The sequence below is a fragment of the Tyto alba genome, unplaced genomic scaffold (assembly GCF_018691265.1).
Source record: "Tyto alba isolate M040663 unplaced genomic scaffold, T.alba_DEE_v4.0 Super-Scaffold_5, whole genome shotgun sequence".
NCBI lineage: Eukaryota > Metazoa > Chordata > Aves > Strigiformes > Tytonidae > Tyto > Tyto alba.
This window is the reverse complement of record NW_024881326.1, coordinates 22259024-22278763: the sequence shown is the minus strand read 5'-3', so window position 1 is coordinate 22278763 and position 19740 is coordinate 22259024. Positions and strand designations below refer to the sequence as shown.

Sequence of the window (19740 nt, the reverse complement as noted above, 5' to 3'; positions counted from 1 at the left end):
AGCCCTAGTTCCACCCGCCTGTAGGCACCACGCAGGATGAGACCCTTGCTAAGCGATCTGGGACTGCAGTAACACGCTCCCAGCATTGCTGTTTATTTGTGGCAGCTTTCACTACCTGCAGATGCTGTTCAAAAATACAGAAGAAAAATCTGTGCTCTTGGGAGCTCATAGTCTAAAGGCAGAGGTCAGGAGAAACACCTTGCTCTTATTAATGTGGTTCTATGGAGAGGAGGGGAGGGGAAAAAAAAAGCCAAGCCTGTATGCTTCTCAGAAGCAGATTATGGCTAATAATACAAAGATTACTGACATTAAATGAATTTAAATTAATTCTTCTATCATTCAGAATATTAAGTTTTTTACCTTCCTTTCAGTACCACTCCCATTTGTAGTCAGCTTCACTTTCTGTCTATCACAAAGATGTTATATTTGGACTATAATCACCATAATGGACTTCTCCCCCTCAGCAGTTTTGTTGTACTAAGTGTCTTTAAAAAAGCATTTGTGGTGTTAATTTAACAAGCATCCTATCTTTTTTTTTTTTTTTAAGGTAATTGCTTCATAACTCTGCAAACAAGTTCTACAGTCCTAATGGCTTTTTTTGCCTATCAACAGGCATGGGGAAAGTCTCACCAGCACAGCAGCAGTGTTACTCCTGCAGAAGGAGCATAACCCAGGGCTCTGCCGGGGAGAAGGAGCCAACGGCCACATCACAGCAGCAGTGCACGTTGCAGGCAAAGGGGATGAGCAAAAAGTGTCTGTTGCTGGAGACCAACGTTCGACTTAAAATTTGGGTTGCTCCTCACAAACGTTCAGACTCTGCTCTGCATTAACCCTCCTAGGAATCAAACGTTTTTAAAGCCAGCACCAGCAAACTGAAGACAGAGCACAGTAACAGGAGACAAGCCAGCCACAGATTTACTCTCAGGAGGAAAAACTCCTTTTGAAACTGAAAAGTTCCAGTTCAGCTTATGATCCCTCTCCCCAAACATCCTATTGACAAACAAGTATCTAAGGATGATTAAAAGAAAGCCATCAGTCAAACAGATCACCAGCCACATGTTTGCTGCTGAACATCATGAATGTTCCCACTAAAAGCTTCTCACACGTCTATGTCTGCATTTTACTGAACGAAGGGGAACTCCATAGGAAACAAACTGCTCATTTCTGCCTGTCAGCCCCAAATCTGGAGCGCTTGGCTGCCTTCCCTTGTTTGCTCTCCTGGTCCCCACATTGGGAAGGAAAGTCAACACATCCCCAAGCCTACAGAGCAATCATCAGTGGGTAGCTATTTGAAATGTAGTTTGTAGTGAATTACTGTAGCACGAGATCAGTTCATCTCAACTGTCGAATCCTTTTGTTTCAGAGAGGGAGTTACTGTTGGAAAAAGGCACCTGCCTTAGCTCACGGCCTTATGCAATGGCTGTATTAAGCATTACTCTTATGAATCAGTACATAACAATAATAGCTAGCATTTTATTGAATTAAAAAAAAAAAAAACAAGCACCTTGCAAATGGCCATCAGTGACCAGCTGAGCCCCACCTGTGCAGAAGCTCTCCCGCAGGCCTGGGCATCCTCCAGCTCCAATTTCACCACCACTTCCAGCCAACCCAAGTACAGACTGCATCAGCCAGGGCAGCTCTGCCCAAGCACGGGGCCCAGGCCTCACTCCTGCCCTCAGCCAGGACAAGCATTCATGCGATCAAGCACAAGGCAGAAGAATGAAGACAGAAGCAGAGAGGAAAGAAAGCTCACCTTTCAGTGACAAAACCCATCCGGAAGGGCACGAAACGGCAGGCTCAGCTCCTCATAGCACCTGTGGAAGCCAAGGGCACTCAGCACATCCCGGGAGCTTGAGCAGCCAATGGCTCTGCCTCAGCAATGCCCCCCTCTCAAGAGGCTTCCACAATTCTCCCAAATACACATGTTCCCCACAAGTTTGTTCCTCTCCTTGTGTGAGCTGAAAGTCATATACATTAGAAAAACATGGGAGGAACTGAGTGCAGACCTTACAATAGGCATGAATCCTGCAGCACTGTGCAACCAAATGCTCTTCCCATCCAGAAGCCACGAGGCACTACATCTCCCAGAACGGCTGAGCAAGTGGAGGTGCTCCAAGACCTGGGGGAGAAACTGTTTCTCACGTAAGCCGGCATGCAAAATGGTGTCATCTCCCAACTAAGGGCATCTAGGACATACTCTACAGCTGGGCTGAATTTACAAATCCTGGTATCTCTAGAGGAACAAGATGGTGGCACTGTACAGAAAATAAATAAATCTGTTGTCTCTACTTCCCTGTACCTTATGAATGGATTTCAAGGTCTTGTCAGAAGGATAACCTTCCACCTGACATAGGACACAGATGAATTCACCTTTCAGCAGCAACATCCTCATTCCAATCTTTGTATCTGAGCATCAGCTACTGAATGCATCATAGTAGAACACAGTCACCAGAGCTGGAAAGTCCCCAACCCAGCAGGTCTTTCCCTTCAGCAAGGCTGACATAACCTCATGCAGAATCCACCCCGCATGCCCTACTCATCTCCTCAGTCTCAGAAGAAACGTGAATCACAGCTATTCAACCGACTGCCCTGGAGGCCCTGGAAATCAAAGTGAAGGCGGTCAGTCCTGGGCAAGAGCCACCCACACCAGCTGCCCTGGGCATACTGGTCCAAAGGGGTGAGCAGAGCAGGCAGGGGAGGAGTGGGGACAACCTGCCTGCACTGTTGAGCAAGGTGGCTGCATTCAGCAGCAGCAGGGGAGGTGTCACCTCACTGCAGAGATGCAGGAGGGAAGGGGCTCCATGTTCCTCATGCAGGAGAGCAGCCCGCTCTGGTCGGCCTCACTTTACATGATCTGCAGCAGAGCTTCCTTAAGCACCACGTGAAAGGTTCTGCTGCATTAGCCAGACCATGCCTGGGTGCTCAGGGTACAGCCGACATCAGCTCGTTATCAAGGCTGTGCTCAACGGAGGGCACAGCGGTGGTTGCACGGAGCGTTTCACTGAGCAATTAGTCAAGCCAAATTCAAGGGTGGTAGACTTGGTCTGAGGAACAAGCCAAGGACCTAGGATGGAGGCATTTGGCTGTGGATCCAGGAGCCAAGCGCAAAGGCAGGGTGGAAGTGCCAGTGCCAAAACCTGGGCAGCCTGTCCAAGGGCACAGTCACTTGACAAGATACCTCTGAGCTCTGGCTTCCTCCATCAGATAGAACTCCAGAAGCTGGAGGCTTCAGAGAAAGGCAGACAGACCACCTGTAACCCTCCACGCTACTCTTTCTTTTTTGTACCTCAAAACCACATTTACTTAAATGTATCTGAAGATGCCCCCTGGGCCAGCATTGCTCATTACCATTTATTTTAAAACATTCAGATTGTATTTAAAGGGATCCCACTAATATCTGGTATGGCTATAGAGAGACCTATCCATCCTGATTTGCCGGCTGTGGACAGGGTGGGAGATCCTACAGCCAAGCAGCTTGAGTAAGAAGAGTGAAGAGCATTGATGAAGAATTCTGACTAGATTTTGGAGAGAGAAATCCAACGCCCTTTTGCTGCCTAGCCCACCCAGGGAAGAGCCCAATCCCCTCTTCTCCATCTGTTTTATATCTTATAGACTGTGGTAACACTTTGCATGCTGTGGACTAACCCAGCACGCTGGAGAACAACTCCCAGCAGCAGCCCAGCAGAAAGCCATGGCTCAGAGCAGGCAATGATCTGTTGCAGGAGCAGGTTTTCCTTTTAGGGGGCAGGTTTCCCCATCTACCAGCTATCATCCAGCCTTTAGGATCGCTTTAACGACCACTCCATCAGCCCACACGCACCCCTCGCGTTAATTAAGTCCCGGCATCCCAGTTAACTCCAGCAGCATCATCCACTCGTGACCAAGGAAGCAGGCTGAGGAGTCCCAGTCTCCCCATGAGCCTAACAAGGAGCCAGCCATGCCAGCCAGACCTGCTGGCTCCCTCCCTCTGTTCAGCTACAGACCTGCAAGCTATTTCAAAAGCTCTTTCCAAAACAGAAAGGGAAAAAAAAAAAAAAAAAAAAAGCTTTCTGTTTTCCTTGAAAAGCAGGCCTATGCAACCAAAGAGGTTTCACCATCCAAATTAAAAGTCAAAGGCAGCAATAGTCTCTGAAATATAAGAAACATGTTGTGCGCAGTGTGAAATTTATTGCTGCCTTGCAGAATGAAGCCAAACATCTTAATATGGAAAAACACCGCTACTTTTGACCCAAACAGATTGGGAACAGGAAGTGAAAACAAATTACCCAGCTGCAGCCTCCCAGCCTTACGAGCGGCACCAGAGAGACCAGCGTTTCCTGCCCAGGCTGCCCGGGTCTGCACGCTGTTTGCCCGGGGGCCAATCCCACCTAAACCAGGCAGAGTTTGTTATTAAAGCTCTCACAGGCAAGATCAAGCCTTTATCAAAGAGGAATTAGCTGGGGAGAGCCAGGGAAACGGAGACTGCAGGAATAACCCCAAATGCTGCACTCATTTGCAAACCACACAGGGCCAGGCTCCTCTGTGCGGGCACTCCCCTTCTTTTGGTGGGTCTCTCGATTTTCACCAGCCAAATTCCTGACTCAGGACAGGCATATTTCAGGAGTTCATTTTGGTTTTTACTGCATCATCACCAGCAAACCCTGAGAAATTAAGTCAAGCCTCAATTGGCCCAAAACATAATTGCATTTCTTTTAAATAATAGCTTTGCATTACTTTGGGTTTTTGCCCTCCTTTTTTTTTTTTTTTTTTTTTGTGCTTGTGCATATTACATCCTAATTATATTTTCAAGCTTTCATTTGCAGCTACAGGAATAACCCAGAAAGACATACAGATGAGCTAATTTTCAAATCATCACTCGAGTAAGGAGCTGGGGGTTTAAAAAAAAAGTGACAGATAGACCAAGGGACTTGCAAGAAAGAATAAACATGTATAATTGGCAGTCCAGCATCTCTTTTGTTAAAACTGGTAACCCAATGCCAAAGAGAATGGCTTTAAGACCCTAGCAGAGCAAACACTGAATATCACACATGCAATGCAAGAGAAGATGCCATTTACACAAATGCTATATACTAAACAGCAGCTCAGAACCTGATATTTTGATTAAAACTCCGCTTTCAGAAAATCTTATAAGCATCATTTTTACTAGCTCAAGCAGTTTTTCCATATAAGATTTTAAAAGATTACACACCAGGTGTTGAATACTTCATAAAACAGAGTAAGATCTTTGACTCGTGTGATTCGATTTTTTTTTTTTTTAAATAATAGCAACCAGCAAATTACAGTCATTAGTACAACACTGCCTTCATAGCAGATTTATGCCAGCATTACCAAAAGCAGAATTTCACCCAACACTCCTGCGTAATACAGACATCTGCAGAACCACGGGAAAAAGCACATAAACATGCACAACCACACATTTTTGTGCATCACCACCTAAGACTTTTACAAGGACAGGTATTTTGTGCCACTGTTTTGCAAGCAAGTACCCTGCGTGTGCCCATGAGTACGTTTTCCTGTATGCAGCAACCTCCAGTCCTACCTCGTGTTCTTTTAAATCCATCACCTTTGCGCTCCTAAATGCTGCTTTGGCGGAGGGGTTGCACTGCAAGGAAGAAAACTCTCCCCACATGCTTGTTAGCATGCTGCATGAAATCCTCCCTCTGCCCCAGCAATGTCCCAGCAAAAAAAAAAAAAAAAAAAAAAAAAAAAAAAAAAAAATCCAAGTTTATCATGCCAAGGAAAGACGAATAAGTAGGAGTCCAAAAGTCCAAAAAGGCAGTCAGAAGTGCCGCCAAAAAATCGGAGCTTTCTCAAAACAAGGCCCTCCCTTAGGAAGCCTGCCAGTCAAACCCGATCACGAGGCTGTTTTCCGAGAGTGAATAGAGTTCTTATTGACACAGCTTATGTCTGCAGCATGCAGCCCTCCGCAAGGCTTTCAAGAGCAGATCGGATTACACAGACACATTCTCTCTGATTTTATGCATTCAGAAGCCCTCAGACAGAAAATACCCAGCTCTGAAGGCCACTGGTTTTTCAGCTCGCTGTCAGCCTATGTGCCTTTACGAAAAGGAAAAAAAAAAAAAAAAAGCAGGCGAAAAGATCCTGGCACCTCCAGAGGACCTCACCCTTGTTGAACAGGGCCATATAATTTGGAGGCCAAGCCACAGATTTGCTCCATGTGAGTAATACAAGACGACTCATTCCCATGGTGGGTACTTAGCATCGGGATGGGAGAAGGGAAAAAATAAATATCTGCTGACACCATTTAAAATGGGAGAAGATAACATCGCTCTGCGTAGACATTCCTTCCTGGAAGATGGTATGGAAAAAGGGGAGGATACACACCTTTTAAAAGAACAACATGCACTGCCACAGCTTAGCAGGCATGAGGTGCCTAACTGCAAAAGTATCACAAGCACAAATTCAGGTAAACTGTCTATCCAGGAGCAGCAACGCACACACACACACAGAGGAACCTACAGAAAACAACTGAAGGGATCCATTTATAACGTTTCTATATTTAGGGAGCACAGGGAGGAACTCCATTCCAGGAGCAGACATGCATACAAAGTCTACGGTATCTGATGCTGCATTAAAGGTGAGCAGATAATTACAACGTGTTTTGTTATTATAAATGCTCTGGCTTAAAGACTGCGCTTCAGCAAGAGAAACAAGTCTGTGCTTAAACCATATGACAAATTAGGACCTGAGCACTGCCCTAGAGAAGGATGCATGCACTGCCCAGAGGTCTGGAATACACTGATTGAGAAGAAACTCACAAAACAGTCTAACAAGCAAACCAGTTCATTACACACGAGTAACTGGTTTCCTATCGCCTAGAAGGGAACAGCTCCTGCATCAACTCATCCACACTGAATTGAAACTTCTCGCTGAAATAGAACATATGGCAAACACAGCGAATCAAGCAAGCTTGAGCTTCAGAGCTTTTAAGGGATTTTAAGAGCAAACACACACTGTTCAATAAAGATATCCTCTCCCCACAGCTTCCAGGCTGTGATCATTCCCCAACTAAGTGTTTCTACCATGCTGCAAAAGATTTTTCTCACATTTTTCCTGCTGGGTGACCGGAGGCTGGACCTGGGTAACCCAAATGTGGGGTACCATGTCTGTCTGTAGTGGCAGTTCTTTGGTTGGACATTTACACTCTTTTCAGAGCACAGCAAGAGAGCCACAGCTCCTATGACTACCTTTGGAAATTGAGAACTAAACAAACTCTGCTTTTCAGTGCACAGCCTCCCTTCTCAATGAGCAGCCTCGTGTTTCTAGTACTCATTTTAGTTTCCACATGTGACTTCTAGTATGTTCACGGTCAGAAAATCCTGCTCCTGTGAAGGCTGCGTATTCTTTCCCAACACGTCTGAGTCACACAATGGTTTGCTCCACTGCCAAAGCGAAGCTCTCACCACCAGCCCTGCCGGGGTGTCCTGCTGCAGGCATCAGTCACCAAATCCTGACTGCAGATTCATCATCATCACCTGTGCCTGCATTAGCCACAGAGAAAAATCTTCATTTGCTTTCAGGCTCCCGACTAAGCTGCAGGCACTAGTGACTATGAAAGCCACTTTTTGACTTATGCATGAAGAAAGATACATTTGCAAGACACTAGCAATGCAGTTTTGCCGTCAGTTTAACTCAGCTTAAGCCAGTGCTACTAACAAAAGCAGCACTCCAGCCTCATCCTGTCCTGCCTGTGCACTCCAGGTCCTTGCGTCAACACAACTGTTTCTGTGGCCACATGGATAAGTGAACCAAGGAAGCAGCGATGGCTAAAATAAACATCACTTTCTTGTTATTCTGCAAGGTTATTCTTAATCCACAGGGATGGTGAAGACTGGAGCAAAGGACTGAAGAAAGCAAGACCACTTGTTCCACCATGCCACCGGCTTCAGCACTGATTGCAAGGCATACTGCAAAAGGTAAGAAAGCCAACCTCCCCCACTTTGCAGTCACAAGTTAAGACCCACTTTGAGATTCCCTTAAATGTGCAGAACAGTCTCTCAAAACCTCCCTTCTGGTGGCAGCAGAAGTGCAAAACTCAAAGGTCCGTGTATTCGTCTTGCCAAGATGGGGCAATCCCAGGAGAAAAATTCTAGGTCTGTAAAAACCTAAGAATAATATTCAAATCTGACACCAGCCATTCCCCAGCAGAGAATGGGGAGGCATAGGAGGCCACCACAGCTTGTGAACTGGAACTGGGCATGGAAACCATTCAAAAAATCCTCTACATGGACGCAACGCACCAGCCAGACATCTGCCCAGCATCCCTGCTCAGCAGTAACCTTGCAGCAGCGCGTGGGCCAGCACCAGGAGGGGGGAATGGCAGCTCCCTATTCTCCATGGGAATCCCTCACTCCCCCATGGCGGTGTGAAGGATGTGGCACCCTGACTTCTCCTGACCTGGCCAGACGCCGCAGGAGACTGAGCAGCATAGAGGTTACAGCACTGCGGGGGCTAATTTCCTCACTGACCACCAGGTCTGCTTTGGGCCCCCACCCAAACCAAACCAAATATATCCCAAACCGCCTGGAAGATAGCACCAGACCCTCAACAGACATACAGCTGGTATACAGGCCAAACCAGGTACATATGTAAAACCCAGCCGCTTAGCAGACCGCACCTTCTCCTGCTGTAAGCACATCACATAATACCTAGAAGCTTCTGCACAGTCCATTGTCTTTCAAAGAGAAACACCCAAACGCTGAAATAGCTCTCAAACTTTTCTGGGCCATCACTACTTTAAAATGACTTCATTTAAATATGTACTATGTCTATATATATATATACACACACACACACACACCAAGGGAAATTAGCATCTGTGAGAAGGGCTGGTGCCCACACATCGTAACTCTGCACAGCCTCCCAGGGCTGCCTGTGCACGGCTGTATCCCCACGGCTCCGCACTAGTACAACCATACAGCAAACCAGAGCCGCTCGAGAGCCCCACGAGGATCCTGCCCCACGGGCAGGAACGCTAGAAAGACCACAGCCCATAGGCCCACTAGACCTCTTGCTAACACATGTCTTTTTGGGGGTATAAAGAGGAGTGGGGGCAGGGAAGTTTTAAGACCAAATTAGAGTCCTTTAAATCCTTCAGTTCTGCACAAAGCTGAACCTGTAAGTCCTTACTTCAGGAGCTTTCCCACCCCCAAGATGCAGGATTTGGACCTTTATTAGTAAATAAAGCTCCAAGGAGCAGGACTGTGCCACGTAAAGGCGTTTCTCCAACCCTGAGAGCAGCACCATTGCAGTCTCCACGTACTACCTTAAAAGCAAAATACCCGCAAGGAGGACCCATAGGGGGGAACACATCTCTGCAGCCCCATGGAAGCTGCTGTATGGAAACTTTAACTGCATTACTTCTGGTTCTGCACAATCCCAGAAGAACTAGCTTAATTCAGACGGCTCCAACTCAGACACTCGATAGTTTCAACATGGCACAGACTATTACCTCGCTCTAATTACAGGATCACGTTACATGTCCAACAACTGCTGCAATTTAGTCTTGCCTGATACACCCCAGCTTAAAATTGCTCATCCCACCTCTCACTCCCATACTTTTTGGCATCCTTTGAATAAAAACAGGGATGCCTTGCACCACTTCAGCATTTGACACTCGCACATCCTAAGCTCCAAGAAGGTAAAGTCATTTTTTCCTTTGCAGGAGCAAAGGCAACAACTTTCACCATTACAGAACAAACTAGTTTTAAGCAATTAGCACGGACTCGACACTACTGCTCACACTCTCGCCTGTGCAAACGCATTACAGAATTACTCCTAATAACCACCGCTGCACAATACCACGAATTCTCACGTCGCTCCTCGAGCCAGGGGTTGATGATCTCGCACAGAGCCTACCCGTGCAAGAAAGGAGTTTTCAGAGAAGCAAAAGCTGCAGGATCAGGCCCTCAGAGTTTCACTACCTCAAAGGCAAGGGACGTCCCTTACAGCAGCGCACGTCTTGCCTGCAAGCTCCAAACCGCATCCGCAGCTCCCGCTGCCATGAAAAGGAAAGGTTTTTTTTTCTCCCTGCAACCGCTCGCCCGCGCCTGAGCCGAATGCTAACAGGTCTCTTACTTGCGTCTCGCCTCGCCACCGCCTCATGCTCTACGGGGGAATATTTTGTTCCCTGAGCGGACGAGCTGTCCGGCCATCGCTCCACGATGATTCAGCAAGGGGGTGGCTCCCCGTCGGAAGGCACACCTACTGCGAACTGTCATACCACGGGGCTGGGGGAAAATGGGAGAAGTTGCTCTATCTATCATGGCTGCACTTTCCGAAATGCGTAGACCTGGCCTGGTAGGGTCGAGGGGGGCAAAGGGTGGGGTGTGTGTGTGGGGGGGGGGTTTCCATCAACAGGCACATGGAAATAATTCATGGAAATATCTCGAGGCTTTTAACTATGGCACAAGTAAATGAGGCAGGGGAAAAAAAAAAAAAAAAAAAAGCCAGACACTTTCAGAGCCAGCATCAACTTCGCCAGGCTGTGTTCTTTGTTTCTAGGCAGACTCCAGTGCGGTGGCAAGAATGAACAAATGCGCATGTCTTCATAAGAGTCCAAAAAAAAAAAAAAAAAAAAATAAATAAAGGGGGGGGTGGAATATCCCAATATCCCCCCTCCCTTCAGGCCCCTGTCTCATTGCTGTGGCGGTAGGGGACTCCTCCAGATAGTTTGTGCTGCTTTTTTGAGAAGTAAAAGTCCACTTCCACCCTGCCCCGAGCAGGCATTTCACTACACTACGAGGCGTTCACGGGTAAGGCAGCGCCTGAACACTTCCAGCTGCAAGAAATAAATTTTGGTGCGGGTTTTTTTTATTTTTTTTTTTTTAACGTTTGTGGGGAATTTTTTTTTTTTACTAAAAAAAACAAAACAAAACAACAACAAAAAAAAAAAAAAACGACACGACACGCTCGCCAAGGCACCGCGACGCGCCAGCCAACCCTCCGCCGGCGGAGCGGGGCCGCGGCCGGCAGACAAAGGAGGGATGCGCCGGCACCGCCGGGCCAGCCCGCCGCCGCTCCCGGGACAACGGCCGCCGAGCCCCACACAGACACACACCCCCCCCCCTTCCCGCCCCACAGCGCTTCCCGCGCCCCGCGGGGCACAGCCGCCCCCCCCCCCCCCCCCCCGCCGCCGGGCCCGGCCCTACCTCAGCGGCGGCGGCGGCGGCGGCAGGCAGCGGGCGGCCGGGGCGAGCCGCGGGGGCCGGTTTAGCGCGGGGGCCGGCTGCGCGCCGCCATTTTAACGCCTCCCGCCCGCCCCCCCCCCCCCCTCCTTCCCCGCGGCAGGCGGCCACGCGCGGCGTGGAAATGCCACTCAGCAGCGCGCGCGCACACACCCGTCCCTCCCTTCTCCCTCCCCTCCTCGCCCTCCGCCCCGCCGTTACATTGACGCAGCGGTTCCTGATGGCCGGGCCCGCCGTGGCGGAGCTAGCAGGGCAGCAGCACCCGCCGCCGTCGTGGCCCCTCCGCCGCCCCCCGCCGCCGGGCGCACATGGTACGCTCCGGGGCCGCGCCGCGCCGCGCCCCGCCGGCCGCGCGCCGCCGCCGCCGCCGCTGCCGCCTGGCTGCTGCCATGGCAACCGGCCGCGCCGCGCCGAGCTAGGCCCGGCCCGCCCCGGCGCCCGCCCGCCCGCCCCGCCGGGCCCCGCGGCGGGGTCTGGGCACCGGCGCTGCTCCTCCGGGCTCCCGGGAGGCTTCGTCCGCCGCCTCCGCCGGCGTGACGCGGGCACCGGCCGGAGCACCGGAGGGGGAGACGGGCCCCGGCGCCCGCACCTCTTCCTGGCCGCAGGGCCCCCCCCCCACCGAGCCCACGCCGTCCCCAAAGCCGCCACCCCCGCCACCTGCAGCCCCACGGTCCCCAAAGGCACCGTCACACCTTCCCGCCCTGTCCCCACGGTCACCAAAGCCACACCCACACCTCCCTGCCGTGTCCCCGCTGTCCCCAAAGCCCCCAACCACCACAGCCACCTGCTGAGGGGCTGCATCCCCCCTGACCCCAAAGCCACCACCACCTCTTCTCCATCTGTCCCCACCATCCCCAAAGCCACCATCACGCCTTCCCGCCCTGTCCCCGCCATCCCCAAAGCCACCGTCACACCTCCACCTTTTCTCCAAAGCCACGTCTACGCCTCCCTGCCGTGTCCCTGCTGTCCCCAAATCCATCAACAACCACAGCCACCTGCTGAGGGGCTGCATCCCCCTGTCCCCAAAGCCACCACCACACCTCCTCCCTCTGTCCCCGCCATCCCCAAAGCCACCGTCACATCCCGCTCACTGCGCCCACCCTTACCCCCAAAGCCATCACTGCATCCCCTCGCCGAGGGCTTGGATCCCCTCTGCCCGCCAAGGAACCATCACATCCCTCCCACCTGCATCTCATCTGTCCTCAAAGCCACCATCACGTCCCCTCCTTGGGTCCCGTCGGTCCCCAAAGCTATTGTCACTGCCCCCCCCCCCCGCAGAGGGGCCGTGTCCCTGCCGGGCTTGGCCACCCTTACCTGGGTAGTGGCACAGCTCTTCCACACCGCAGCGCTCATTTTCACTCCTGTTTTGCAACAGAAAGTTGCGTACGCCAGGGCAGTCGCGAGGGAAAACAGACACAATGTGAAGCAGATGAGAGGGGAAATCATAAAGCCGTCGTACATGTTCTGCATACTGCAAACGAGGAGCAGCTGATTTCCTCGCAGCCGTCTTCAGGATGCTTCGCGTCAGCCTTCACCAGCGTGGCCCTTAAAAACCTCACAGCGTTCGGCTGCAAGCAACCCCACTCATTTCTGACTTTAGCACCTAATTCCTGCAAACATGGATAACTTCATTATGCATTTTGTTAGGGTGAGCTGAAAACAACCAGGAACTACTGGATCGCTGAAGAAAACAAAGTAAATCGTATACTTCTTTTAAAAAGCAGCTTTTCATGGTGTTTGGTGACATTTGCTACATTTTGTCAAGCGTGAGCTCAACCAGAAGCAGAACGCAGTGGCCAAGTGGCCCTCCCTGGCGGCAGCACTAATGGTGATGGCTGCAATAAACCCACCAGTGCTTGTGGTCTGAGCAGCAAAGCAGAAGCCCTGATTTCTGCACCCTGTTCTGACAACCGCTTTCTCAGTCACCAGGAGCAGATCACTTTGCCTCTTTTCCTGCTTACTACCACTGATTCAGACGAGATCAATTAGTTAATGTTTGCAAAGTCAGTTGAAGATGAAAAAGCATTACATCCTGCTAATAAAACCATAATGATCCCACTGTTAAACATTAAACTCATAATGATGTGTAAAAAAAAAAAAAAAATCAAATCACATTTGTGGAAAATGCCTCTTGCTGCAAGGACAAAAGATTAGCTCCTAAAAAAGGAAGAACAAGCTCAAATTTTCATCACAGGACTGTGTCTCAGGGGTCTGGCTTGTGTTTAGATCTCTGCTACTGATTATCTATGTGGCCGTGGGCACATCGCTTGGGCCAGCAGCTGCAGAAGCGACCCGTGAGCTGAGTTAACCCAGAGCTAGCCAAAAATCACCGGGTGCTTTTGGAAAATGCCGGTCCTGTCATTTTGTGCCTCCTCTTCCCTGTCTGCTAAGCGGGATGAGGATTGCAGCTGCGCAGCCTGATTTTTGCAGGCAAGATAATACAGCAGTAAGCAAACCCTGGCAACACGGTCCTTAGAAGCCGTGAGAGCTGTGCTGCTCGTGAGACACTTGCATCACACCACAGTGCGAGGAATAAAAGCAGGCGTGTGGGACTTTCTAGGAGATTTTTCTTGGCAATGAGTCTCCCTTTAGGCGTAAAACCGGTAGCTGTGCCACTGGTAGTGCTTCGGGTTGCTGTATGTAGAGTAACACGTCTGACCTACAGGCAAGAAGGAGGAGAGGAATCAGGAATACCACGTTTGTCTGTACCTTTGGGCCTGTGCAGGGCCACATTCATAGTGATGAGGCACCGGTGTTTCTGGCAGGGCAGATCCAGGGGTGGGGATTTGCCCAACAGAAGCTCCAGGCACAGTGATCTCAGAGAGGAGAACTCCTCTCCAGAAAGAGCAGCCCCTTGACAAGGTACCCCTTGTTTCCTCCGTCGAAATGCCCTTTGCAAGGAAGGAACATCGCTGAGCTGCAACAGCCTATTGCATCTTCCTCCTGAAATCTGATGCTACCCTGCTTTGATGGTGATCCGTTGTTGACTGCAGAAAAGCTGAATCATGAAACAGAGGTTATAAACAAGGTTATTTTTAACGAAGGAAACGAAACCCACTCATGCAGAAGTCGGAGTGAGGGACTGACTGTCAGCAAGGGCTTACGGGTCTCACTCCTGCCCCGATACCCTCCGCGTCCTGAAGCAAATTACAGTCTCTCTAACCTTTAGTGTACCTGCTTGTAACATGAACAAAGCAGCAGACTCCAGTTGTGCTTTCTTTGTACAGCAAAGCTCCTGGTGTGACAGTAAGGCGGTACTGGGAGCTGCGCAATGCCAGGGGCTGGCTTTCACTGCCGCCCAGCACCTTGCAGAGCTATTTTCAGCCTTGCAAAATGCTCACACACAGTATTTCAACAATGTTTGTAGACATTTTTTGAATGCAGAGAGAGACTACCCAGTCTGATTCCCTTCTCCCTTATTTCACAGTCTTACATTTGAATTCCCACATACAGCCCAGTAACTTCTGCTTCATTTTGCTCACTGAAAACTCAAAATAGACTCGTAGCCCAGAGTCTCCTGTTACATCCTTCAGGCACCGGCATGCTGCAGGGTGTGTGTTGTACATACCCAGCCCAGGGGGAGGGAAGAGGAGTCTGGTACACCTACGGCTAACTGGAAATTTTCCTAATTATGCCACTTCTTATCTCTCTCTCACACTTAAATTCTTCCCAGAAAAGCGTGTTTAATTTTTCCTAGGAAAAATTTCTCAACTCAGGGAGGCTGGGGATGGAGGCTGGGACTGGCCGGGCTTCCACGCACTGCCCGAGGAATACAAACAACCCCAGACAGATCCTTGCAAACCTGTCTTCTGTGCTTCATGACTGAATTAACAACTGCTTTGGGTGTGTCTCCAAGTTTATATAGATAACTAATAAGGTTAAAGAACTCTAGGTTTTTTGACAATATTTTTAAAATATAGATTATTTTTTTCACATGCACACACATATATATATACACATACATAAATTTATAAAAACTTCAGGAGACTGGAAACTTTCTTGACATACTTTATTTACAACCCTGCTAGGGCTCTTTGCTGCTGGAGGGGCTTACTCTTCTTCCTCAAGTTTTCTTTGAGCTAATAATTGATTTTCATGCAGAAAATGCCAAATAAAAACCAAGGCACGATTGGATTGGATCCAACGTGGATTCTGCTGCCTCTGTCCACTCATCGGTGCAAAGCCCTGGCCCCTGTTCCCCTGCCTGCTGTGGAAGAGGACACCAAACGCCCACACGCTCGGGACACACACCAGCACCTCGGCCCAGGTGCGTGGGCACCTCCAGCGCAGCCCTGAGAAGTGGAACAGGACCAACCTCGCAAGCCAGTTCCCCCTTGCAGGTGCCTGCAAGGACACGTGGCCGCGTGCCAGCGGATGGAATAACCATCGCCCCGTGCTAGTTATGGGGCAGGGATGCTGCAAGGCTGTGTTAATTAGTGCTTGAGACGCCTCTGTGATCTGTAGATGAAAGGTGATTTACAGCTGCAAATTAGGGCTCTTCTTCATGTGAAGTCTATTATTTTCTGGTGTCCCTCATTTTGACTCACACCACATCCCGTATTTGGCATGGGACAGGCTGAGAGGCAGGCTCCTCTGTGTTGGGGGACGTATAGGTGCTTTACATCTGCAGCTGGCAGCATGCTTTAGATGCGTGAGATCTGCTCGCAGCGTCCATTAGAGGCAGCAGCCTGGCCGTGCCCACGCTGGGGTAACTTGGGCTGGGATTTACACAAAACTGCAGCACTTCAGCAGGTTGCTTAGCTGGGGGTGGTGCGTTTAGAAGGCCGATATTTGAGGCTGGATGCTCAGCTGGGATGTGCACACAACTCTGTGAACAAGCAGAGGAGGACCAGCTGGGTGAACTTGATATCCTTCTGCAGAGAGGAGAAACAGGAGTATCTCAGACCTCTGTGCTTGGGGCTGCCCCACGGAAGGGGAGGAACCAGACTGGGGCCCCTCAGTCTCCAGCTTCTCATCTGTGTCCCAAAACCTCCTGTGCAAGAGGTACAAAGCAGAAGAGGTTCGTGTCTTTGGCAGGTGTCCGGAGGGAAAGGATATTACTGTGTTTTTGTGAACAGCCCACGGATAGCAGAAGGAGCAGGGAGATTCGATGTCCTTCCTGCATTATGCACCACGGCACACTCACCCCATCAGGCTGCAGCGAGCAAGAGGCCTTTTGCTCTTTCCTGCTAAATAAAACATCAGAAAGTAGCACGTGGTGTAAGGTAGTTGGAAAGATGGAGGAAGAAATAGCCCTGGTGCTCTGCATTGCACAGGGCTGCCAAGCACACATGTGTGGGAGGGCAGGACCAGTGGTACTGGGCAGGCGTGGCTGTCTGGGCACCGGAGAAATTAGCATCTGCAAGCACTGTGACCCAGAGCAGTTCCAGTACTGAGCAGGATTTCCTTCCACTGCACTCGCCGTGCAGCTCTCCAGCTGGGAAGTAAATGACCACTCACACAAGCCAGCACAAAGCAGTCAGGGATTTTTACAGTTGGAAGAGGTCTCCTACCTCCTGCCTAGCCCACACCAGTTTACCTCTTCTCCCCAAAAGCTCCATGAGATTTTAAACCCCTTCAAGTGATGAGATTCCCAGGTAGCCTCACATACCCGTGAACGAGGAGGCCTGGCCAGAGCCTCCAGTCCCATCGCAGCCCTCTCTCCATCACCCTGTCCCCCTGGCTCCACCACATTCTCCCGGCAGCTGTTTGCCTACGCAGTGAGCTGGCTTGGGGCTGCCGTTACCCTCCCCATGGACGCAACAGCCACGCTCTAATTCCAGCTTTGGCTTGCTCCCAACAAACCTATTTGGGTCCCATTTCCATGAGCGGCGGCTGCAGCACAGAAGGGCACCCGCCGCATTGCCCGTGCCAGCAGCCGGGCTCCTGCACTCCCCGCATCCCAGGCTGCCGCCTCTCCCTGCCACCTCCTCGGGGGCCAGCGCGGCGGTGGCCCTGCTTGCCCCCTGTGAAGCCCTGCTAACGTGCAGGCGGGCTGCCTGCCGATGCGAAACGTGAACAAATCCACGTGCAGAGCAGAAACCAGGCTGCAGAGCTGCACCCTGGTGGCAATGTATACATAGAATCATGGAATCATTTAGGTTGGGAAGGACCCTTAAGATCATCGAGTCCAATCATTAACCTACCACTGCCAAGTCCACTACATATATAGAAAGAGACTGCATTTCAGAGTCATTTGGGCCAAGAGGGCTGACGAAGGCTGCAGTCATTCTCTGGGCCAGTGTCACCTTCACACCCGTTTGCAGGTTGCCCCGTGGGGCCATGAGACCTGGTGCTCCTCTGCATCAAGTGCTGGAGGGACTTGGTGCTTCAGGATGAAGCTGTGACCCCCCCCTTCCTCCCCTGTCCCACGTTCTTTTGGTACTTTGAATCCTCTGAGGTACTAAGAGAGCTACAAGCTAATTCCCATTCTTGCCATTAAAGGCTACAAGACTATCAATGCAGTGAGCCAGACACTGCTATGGGGAGCACCAGGGAGGTAAAGTTACAGCTCCCATGCCTGCTGCAACAAGCCCCAAGGAAAACACAGAAAGTGTGCGGAGAAAAAGATTCACCCTCACCCCCACCATAAAGTCCTGCCCCGGTCTCTAACTTGCTGTTATGTTGCATTTTCTTGCTGCAAAGTTTTCTGCAGAAAGTTTTTGCCCTGAATTCCTCGGCGCGCTGGGGCAGAGGGGCTCTGGGTCCGCCGTCACTCTGCACATTGCTCACCCCCGCAGCAGTGAAACCAAGGGTTTGCCGCGAGAGGGTCCTGCGCTGCGCTCCTGCGCTCCCCTACTGACTGGGCCAACTATGGGAAATGCTGGAAATACATCTGCAACACCTAAGCCTGCGAGAGCAGAGGTCGCTTTTAATGGTCACAGCTGAATATTAACCTTACATGCATTACCAAGGGGTAAGCGGAGATGCAGGCCATGAGCTCGTCTTAGAAAACAACATTTTACATAAAAGGCCGACACGCCAGGATCAGTTTGACACCTTCAGTAAGATAAATCCTGGTAGAGTATTAGAAATCTTTTCTTAGCAGCTGAATGTTGGCAAATAACAGTTTTTAATAATCAGGAATGACTATGTCAAACTGCCACACCCCAAACTGAAATCATCGCTCACTTCCTCTGGCAGGTGGGGAAGGATTTCTCAGCTTTCCTTCTCTTTTTACACAACCGCTGCAGCAAAGAAACACTAACAGGTGGAAAAAACACACAATCTTGCCTGGTGGTGACATTGACAGATGTGATGGTGTGGGCTGTACATGACGTTGTGATTTTTTATTAATAACTCTGCACTGCAGAGCTCAGTTAGGAAAAGGAGTGCCTGAGTGTGTGGGGAGGACAGCTTTGTTCTCTGGACTTGCAAGAGAAGGAACGTAACGTCGAAAGTAGAAACATGGGAGGGGAACAAGGACTCACAAGGGAGGCAATAGGCCGTGGGTGGTTGGGAGCATCAGGTAAACGCAGGAAAGAAGACCCCAAACATCGGGTAGTCGGGCTTTGAAATGAGATGACTTGGACCAGGAGTGAGAGGGCAGGAAAAAATGATCGCAGTCAGTTTGTGGGAGCAGATAAGGGCAGCCCAGACGTGTTAAACTAAAGGCTTTGGGAGTTTTTCTTTGCTGCGAGACCCACAGGACGAAGTTTGGTCCCTTCCTCCAGCAAAAGAGTGCTCCTGTCCCCCCTGCCCCGCACTCGCCGCCTGCGCAGAGCTGCGTGGGGCCAGGCAGGATGGGGAGGGAGGGCTCGCTCCTGCTCCGCAGCCTGCAAACCAGGAGCCGCTCTGCGGGGAGGGTGAGGCCGCTGTGGAAGCGGCCAGCACAGCCCCGCGGAGGGCGAGGGTGCCGGCGTGCGATGAGCACGCTGTCCCCAGTCACGTCGCTCCAGCGCCGAGGGGAAGGAAACCCAGCTTCAAAGGGAGGGGAGGCAGGAGGGGCCCGAGTTTCCGGGGGAGGCTGCTCCCCAGTGTTTGTCATCATCCGAAGGAAGAGTGAGAGTCTTTGCTCTTGGGATAATTATTAAAGACATTTGGGTTTTGCTTTCACATGCCCTCTTCTTTTTTTTTTTTTTTTTTTTTTTTTTTTTTTTTTCCTTTAATTAACTGTAAACCCCATCCTGTTAAAGAGAGCTCTGCAGAACTGAAGCTTGTATAAACGTCGTGATTTATGTTTCTCTGGAAGTGAACTGGCATTTCTGAGGAACCCCACCCAAGCCTAGCAAACACCGAGGGAGGGAGCGTGCTGACTCACGGGCTGCTGGCACTCACTCCTCTCCCTCAACGGCCGGAGCCTGCACCCGGTTTGGGCGCGTGTGAGATGGTTGTGGTTAATGGAACCCCGGTCCCCAGGGACACTACCTTACGCTGGAGAAGTGCCTGCCAAAATGTCCTGCTCCCAGGAGAGGTTTGGGGCAGGAAGAGCAGCAGCGCTGCGAGGCTGAGTCGAACCGTAACCACCAGAAGGACGCGCTGAAGGGACCGGCGAGTTGGCACAGCCTCTGCCTCCAGCAAGGGCTGACAACCT

General features: G+C 50.7%; 1 protein-coding gene across 4 annotated transcripts in view; it reads right to left on the bottom strand.

The window, feature by feature from the left end:
- The window catches only part of LOC104365050 (muscleblind-like protein 3), a 91355-nt gene extending 79843 nt beyond the window's left edge, over positions 1 to 11512 (bottom strand). Inside the window, exon 1 of one of the 4 annotated variants that reach the window (XM_042807470.1) lies at positions 11409 to 11512. Coding sequence is in view for 1 of the 4 variants with exons in the window: in XM_032993781.2 (XP_032849672.1) it covers positions 10099 to 10125 (27 nt within the window). In the remaining 3 variants the exon portion in view is untranslated. Of the gene's footprint in view, positions 1 to 10098; positions 10211 to 11408 lie in introns of those variants that run through there. The other 3 variants (XM_042807468.1, XM_032993781.2, XM_032993778.2) reach the window with 3 other exon arrangements.
- Positions 11513 to 19740: the final 8228 nt, after the last annotated feature.